General features: G+C 41.1%; 1 protein-coding gene across 1 annotated transcript in view; it reads right to left on the reverse strand.

Annotated features, from left to right (window-relative positions):
- The window catches only part of LOC106809634 (malate dehydrogenase, mitochondrial-like), a 20,968-nt gene that overhangs the window by 1,757 nt on the left and 11,376 nt on the right, over positions 1-7,835 (reverse strand). Inside the window, exons 2-4 of the mRNA XM_014812797.1 lie at positions 3,363-3,522; positions 976-1,241; positions 209-484 (exon numbers count right to left, since the gene is read on the reverse strand). Of these exons, the coding sequence (XP_014668283.1) occupies positions 209-484; positions 976-1,241; positions 3,363-3,522 (702 nt within the window). The remainder of the gene's footprint in view (positions 1-208; positions 485-975; positions 1,242-3,362; positions 3,523-7,835) is intronic.

Consider the following 7,835-nt stretch of genomic DNA (forward strand, 5'->3'; position numbering starts at 1 on the left):
TGGAACGGAAATGCTAAAAACTAGGGTCTCCGGAACGGCAAAAATGTAAAAATGCGATGCACTGGAACGGAAGTTTAGGGTGAAAAAGGGGGGTCTCTCCCGCGGCACATACCTACCATGCAATATATATGGAGTGCGCCCCCCCCCCACCGGGAGCTAAATGTGATATTTAAGCCAGAACATCAAAATAAGTGGAATTATGTCGCACCTGGCACCAGCGTATGCCATGGAGAGAGTAGCGGATCCGGCACCAGCCTTCGCGTTTACCACCTCTGTGCCTGCCTCCTGGATTCGCACTGTCAGCTTCTCCAGCTCGTCCTGTGGGAAGGAGACGCTTGGTGTTGCCTGAGAAATCACTGGGATAATCGTCACTCCAGCATGGCCACCTATGACAGGGATGTTGACCTTGCTCACATCCAAACCTTTGGCTTCGGCCACAAAGGTGTTCGCACGAGCGATGTCCAGCGTGCTGATGCCAAACAGTCTACAATTAAAACATTTACACATACATATAACACATACATAATGAATATAAAATAGTACCGTAGTAATAATAATAATATAAATTATTTTACAATTAAAAATAATGCTTTTATTATTAATTTGCTTGAGCAATTGCCAGTTGCTGCATTGAAAGATATATGCGAAAATGTGGTGGGTTTACTGGTTTATTTTATCAGTTAACAAGACCATGAGCAAAAACTGGGGAATAGAAATAAATTTTATCAAGTGACTTTGTAAAGCCTGATGAACAGCTGAATAATAATTCGTATTACACACTAGGATTACATAAACCTTTTAATGAACATGTTGATAACTAATGGCAAATTTCACTATCACAAGAAGACAATTTATCGAACATTAAGAAATAGAGGTGGAAGTAAACGCTTATTATTCAATAAATAAAATTTCATTGATATCAAATTACTACTGTCCTTGCTGACGAATAAATGATACTCTGTAAAGGAAGCATACCTTTTCGGATCAAACGTGCCGTGTTTCTTCATCACCTCCGCAGCGATCGGTACCGTGGAATTGACTGGGTTGGCGATGATGCCGACAATGGCCTTTGGGCAAACCTGTGCACAAGCATCGACTAGATCGCGGACGATAGATGCGTTGGTGTTGAAGAGGTCATCTCTTGTCATGCCTGGCTTCCTGGGAACACCAGCCGGAATGATGACCACGTCCATGCCAACCAATGAATCCTTCAGCTGCTCAGTGCCAACGAAGCCTTTTACCTGAGTTTAATTAAAACTCATCAAGTTCATTATGAACAAAAATATATTATACAAAATTATTAAAATGAAAGTGTCAATGACATTATAGCTCACATTGGGTGTGATAGAAAAGGGAGATGCTATTTAAAATTTGGTAAATGTTTCATTTATGACAGACCGAAATGTGATCAAATGTCCTTACTCCCCGTTTTATACTAATAGAAATTTCACTGTTTTGTTTCAGGGTTAGTTCTGATGCGAAAATAAATGTTTCAGATCTGAAAGTCTGAAATCTGGGCGAGAGATGGCGCTACGGCTAAATGATCGCCATTTTGGTTTTCCATTATCGCGCAAATAAAAGCAATAAAATATTCCAGTCAAATTACTGTAACGAAGAATCTAAAACACAATATTACATGTAGGTATGATTAGGTAGGTAGGTAGGTAATTTTAACAAAATCGAATGAATCTAGATGACCATTTTAATTTTTGCCAAAAAGTGAGCGTGGCTCGAAAGTAGGTCGACTGGCGTGCTCCAAAATAGGACGTTCAAATCCCTCCCATAGGAGTAACAACTGTATTCAATTTGAAACATGTTGGTCAAACGGTTCTTGAGTTATCGTTGACCGTAGGCAGACACTGAAATGCATAGTAAAATTGGCAAAATCTACCTAAATTGCATAATTTAAAAAAAATATCAAAACCCGTGTGATAGGCTATGTTTTGGGGCCAGTCCTTATTCATTCACATACCAAAAATGAGCAATATCCGTTGAACCTGAACTGACTTATGGCCATTTCCATTTTTGTCAAAAAGTGGGCATGGCTCGAAAGTAGGTCAACTGACATGCTCCAAAATAGGACGTTCATATCTCTCCCATAAGAGTAACAACTGTATGCAATTTGAAACATGTGGGTCAAATGATTCTCAAGTTATCGTTGACCGTAGCCAAATGTTGACGGACAGACGTACGACGGACGACACCCCATGGCAATAGCTTTGACGATGTCAAGGCGAGCTAAAAATGTATGATATCACGGAAATGTCTATAAATAAATGAATGAGTGCATGCATGTGCATGTGTGTACACGTGAGCGTGTTTGTCTCTGTCCATGTGTGCGTGCTTGTTCGCATGTGAGTGTGTCTGTATCCCTATCTATGTCTGCCGGCGCTAATGTCAGGTATGTGTGTGTGTACGTGATTGTGTGCCTATGACTTAATGTAAACCACTTACATTACATTATATACCAGAAGTTGTAACGGCTCTATCTTTACTATCTATTTGTAGGCCACCGTTAGTTACATATAGAAATCTGTTTCCTGGCCTAAGGAACAGTGGTGGAACCAGGCTTATAAAAGTTGGGTGGGGGAGGGGCAAGCTGAGGGCAAGGGAAAATTTTTGAGGGCCAAAATGCTGTGATCGCGTCGGGGCTGGCCTTACAGAAGCTCTGAGCTTTTAGCATTTTTGAGGTGAAAAATCAAGACTCTGTATGCCTTAAACAGAGAAATAAACATGCATATAGAGCATTTCTGATCCACATCCAAACTTCTAATTTTACATAGTGTGCTAGTGATGTAAATAAAGGCTATCCAGGGAAATTGCTGTTTCGCGGAAAAATAAAGGGAAAAATCGTAGTGGCGGAAATGGAATAAGAAAGCGGAAATTTTCCGCCAAAATCGGGAGGGTTGGGAGGTCTGCCACTCAATAAGAATTCAAATTACATAGACTAGGGATAAAACCCAAAGAATGAAAGGCAACATTTTGGGCCTATCGAGTAAAATTTATATTGTCATTGTTCCTGCGAACTATGTCCTTAAAACCTTTGTGCAGTCCTGACTGGGGGGGGGGGGGAGCAAATGCCCCCATGCCCCCTCTTGGTGCCACCACTGCTAAGGAAATAGTGAGACCACATTTGAAGCATCTAGTTTACCTTCCGTTAGAATAAATACACAATATTACGGAATACGGCACAAATATATGATAACTGGGGGATTTGCTACATACTGCCCACTAGAAATTGCCCTTTTACCAGAGTCACAGTCAAACATTATTGAGGCACATCTGGTACAAGTGAAACATGGTAATATATCAACTTCCCTGTGTAGAACTTCGAGCACTATTCACACGTGATAGTTATGTACCTGCGCTTTAGTTTCGATATGACTCAAATCGGCAGCAACACCAAGAGTATGGACGATGTCAAACAGCGACAGCTTGCTGATGAGGGGAGACTGTTTCAGCAGCAGGGACAAGGGCTGGCCAATGCCTCCACTTGCTCCAAGAACAGCAACATTGGCATTTCTGAAAGTTAAAAATACCTGTATTACTGTTTACAAAGAGTGATACGATTTTAAATCCATACAATAACTGTGCATATCCTACTTATTCGATATCATTGCTAATGAGAAATAATAAAAGCCATTGGAAATTGCTAATGTTATGAATGACACCATTTAATTAATTTATGTTGTATTAATCATCAGAATACCGATTTTAGCTGCCATGGTTATGTACTAGAGTTATTTTATGCCATGTACCGATTTCTGTCAATCACCACTATGTTGCCCTTCAGACCCTAAACTAAAGATTACATTAATTTCCAAACTTATTGCTTCCCAACTTAGCACAAGTTCATAACAATGTTTTTCTGTCACTCTTTTTATATAAAACTAAAATGACGATACCAAAAGAATCTGTTGCCCATTCATCAGAATGTTTTCTCAACAGCCATGGATATAGTTTGCACAATGACATGATCTAGAATGTTAATTAATACGTGTACATGTTGAAATGAAAATGTTATCTCTAACAAAAGACATGAACCAAATTCTACAAACGTGGACATTTACACCTCTCAATTGGCTCGAGACTAGTGGGTGCGCGTAAGAGCCGGTGCATTGTCACGACTAGCATGCATGACATCTGAGCAGTGATCACATTTAGTCCACCTTCAGCCCAGTTAATTTATTTGATTAAAGGTTATCTATAGGTCTAGGAGATCCGAGAGGCCGGTTTTCTGATGCGGTAATCTTCGCCACGGTGAGCATCAAGCCCACGCCACCGATCTCAGTGTATAGCCCGTGTGTCGGACACCAACATAGGCTTATCCATATAAATTTGTAAAAATCTAAAAATAAATCCACCTTTATTTGTAGATATAATGAAGATAAATAGGCCTTAAAGGGATACCAGACTCTAGGATTTTACTGCATACGACTGTACTTACTGTATAACAAATCGTCTATACCCACACGTACTTGTTACCAGATACCTAATTTAATTGTTGTAATTAATTATACATCAACGCTACGAAATTTGAACGGCGCCAATGACACCCGCAACCGTGCTGCCACTCTGAAAAAGTTGCGCAACTTTTCAGATCGTGCGCTTTGAGTGGCGCCACCATCGTTGTAATCAAACTGTAGTCGTTACTTTTAAAACATTAAAAAAAAAATGCCTAATGGTGATTGAACCATGAAACTTTTTATGTGGCGTAATTTTAACCTAAATTAACTGAAAATAACCCTAGAACCTAGAGTAAGGCTAGTTTCTTCTAAAAGTAAAAATAAAAAAGCTGCGTGAGCATATGGAATACTTCGTTATTGATAATAGTGATGGGAATCGGTTGGAATTTCATCATCGATCATTGGTTTCACCGAACCGATCAACAATCGAAGACAGATTGTTAAACGTTATTGATCGCAGCCACCAGATATTGAAATATATCATATATCATATAATATTTTTCATAATCAGCCCTCGACAGTAACGGTTGTCCGACTACTCGGGACTAACTAGTGTAAGTCTATGTCGGACAAGTTATTCTCTTGGCTAGTTGCCCGATCGGAAGACTGGAAAATTTCTTTTGTGTAATGTTCCTAACATCCTTTGAGCCAGGGCGCATCGCACGACATTCTCACTTATAGTTTTGAAGGTCGTCGAAAAAAAGCAGCGCGCGACACGCGTATTACCCACGTCACCAGCTCTGCACATCGTGGCTGCGTACGTGCCTGCTGGCTGGGGCGGCATTGATTGAAGTATGGGGGGGGGCACGATTGTTTCAGTCGCGTGGGCCATGTTCATTACTGAAATTCTAGGGGGTGGGCACCGCTGGTATGAGAGAGCGACATCAAAACTCTTTCCTGGAATTGAGGAAAAAGCTGCAATCGGGTGGGCCGGCACGCAAAAATAATACGATTTTCCATGTATATACTGTAATAATAATATGATATATGCACTGAATCAAAAATTTTCCTAAACGGCTCATAGATTGCAAGTAAATTCTTGACAAGTAAAATCAAAATTCGGACAAGTAAAAATTTCTTCTTGTTGGCCGACAGGACCACCAGATCTGAAAATAAGCGTCGAGACCTGATAAATACAACATTCTAAAATCTATGTAACAGTATTATACTTGTTCATGTTTGGTGTCGGTTAGATTTACTTCCTCTGGCCAAAAAGGTCTGTGAGGTGGCAATTTTGTTTGGTGTGTTTGGGCATTTCGAGGTCCTAGCGAAGCGAGCACCACACTTGTGGCCAGGGCCATCAAAATCTTTGAAAAAATCGTGCAATTTGGTGCATTCTAAGCTATATTTCCATTTTAGTTTATTGATTGATTTATTGATTTCAGTGATTTTCATCAGTGAGGCAGTGTTTTGGACAAATTTCTATGTGGCGGCTGAGAATTTGAGTGAGGCGGCCTGCCTCACTCCAGTCAATGCAGGGGAAACACTGCCCACAAACACGAAATTCACACGTTTATTTTTTCGTGCCGGCACGCTCAATGTGTGTCATTCCCGATTGCAGCTTTTTCCTCAATTCCAGGAAAGTTTTGCTGTCGCTCTCTCGATCATCCCAGCAGTGCCCCACCCCCTACATATATGACATATTGGTGATGAACAACGTCCACACAACTTAGATAGTCGTGTGCACCCCCACCCCCCACACACACACATCAATCAACGCTGCCCCTGCGAGTCCTGCCGCCCCAAGCAGTACTGCACCGTGCACGACTGCACGTACACAGCCATGCATGCGGCGGGCGTGCTATTAATAAATCTGGGTGTCGTGGGCTGCTTTTTTTGGTGACCTTTGAAATTATAACGTGCTCAATGGATGTTAGGAATATTTGACATTTGAGTCACACTCCTGAGCAAACACTGTGATGAGTACTTTGTCTTTTTTTCATAATCTGCTATTAATCGAGCACTTAGTTGGTTGCTGCAAACGACTGACTTTTAATTATAATCGATCATCGGGACAAAGTCACGTCACTAATTGATAAGCTGTAAGAATGTGCAGCGCAATCTCGAGATTGTCACACAGATTTCCGATCAGTAGATTGTGCAGTGCAATCTTAAGTTAAGAATATTGCCTCCTGCAATGGCATGTGAATCAATAGCTCCAAGAAACGGTCTTGCTAGGGTTAGACGAGATAGTATAGACGATGTATAGACAATCGGTCGCACAGCCTGGTCGGGCTATATAGCTCCAAGAAACGGTATTGCTAGGGTTAGAATACGGTTTCAAACATTGGCTGCAGCTAAACACGTAGTTGTCTTATTTGCCAAGTATCGCCAAAGAACACTTCACATGTGATATACCAAATGAATCAGTATACATCCACCTTCTTGTAACCATCAGTGCGCTACGATGCGCTGGGTACTTACGGAGTTACAGCGACTTTTTGAGACGAATGCAACCAAATTTATGAATTTGCCGCCATGTTTGCTATCATTCCGACTGTGACTAAAATCCGCAATGGATCAAACAAGGGGAATTAAACGATCTGCGGTCCTCATGTAAACCACCCCTACATCCGAGAACATGTCATCTAAGGTTTTTACAAATGGCCCAGACATTTGTGAACATCATTTCACTTCCTTTGGAGTTTGGTGTGTAATTGCCGTGAGAGCCATCGTGCAGCTATTGTACTATTTCTGTAGTATTTTCTAGCGAGTCTATTCCGTTTCGGGTTTTCCGTGTCTCTCTTCCATTGACTCATGCGCAGTGTAAACATGGCGGGTAAAGACGATTGGAAAGTTGATATGCTGTGAGAATTAGCAGATTATACCATGAATTAAGAGATACATTCTAGTTTAGATGCAGGACAACTGTGAGTTAACGTTCATATTTCAAACAAGGCAAGTCAAAGGTGGTAATAATTCAATTCAATTCAATTCAAAAAATTTATTTATCACCATAATTTGCAAAAATACAATGATGTAGAAAACATTATTTTGAAAGGTGAAGGGGTAGCGAAAGACCACCATCTAGATCTGCAGAGGTGATAGGTTTTGTGTATGGAAGGGTGCCAGGCTGTATAGACAATCTGTCGCACAGCCTGGTCGGGCTAGGTCGGGCTAGTGAATCAATACTGTCAATACACCGATTGACAGTTCTGTGCCAGTAGTTTCGCATCTCCGCGAGAGACCGGATGTGCGAGTAAACTCCGCCATGTTGTTTATCTCGATGCGTTGTCTACCTTGCATACGCAGGTCGCTCACCTTTGTGTCGAAGAACAGTGCACGTAGCAGGGAATAGAGCACCGATAATGGATGACCTGAGTGACATGACACTTGATACATTTAAATTATGGTCAATTCATGCTCTAA

Source organism: Priapulus caudatus, unplaced genomic scaffold, assembly GCF_000485595.1.
Source record: "Priapulus caudatus unplaced genomic scaffold, Priapulus_caudatus-5.0.1 Scaffold370, whole genome shotgun sequence".
Lineage (NCBI taxonomy): Eukaryota > Metazoa > Priapulida > Priapulimorpha > Priapulimorphida > Priapulidae > Priapulus > Priapulus caudatus.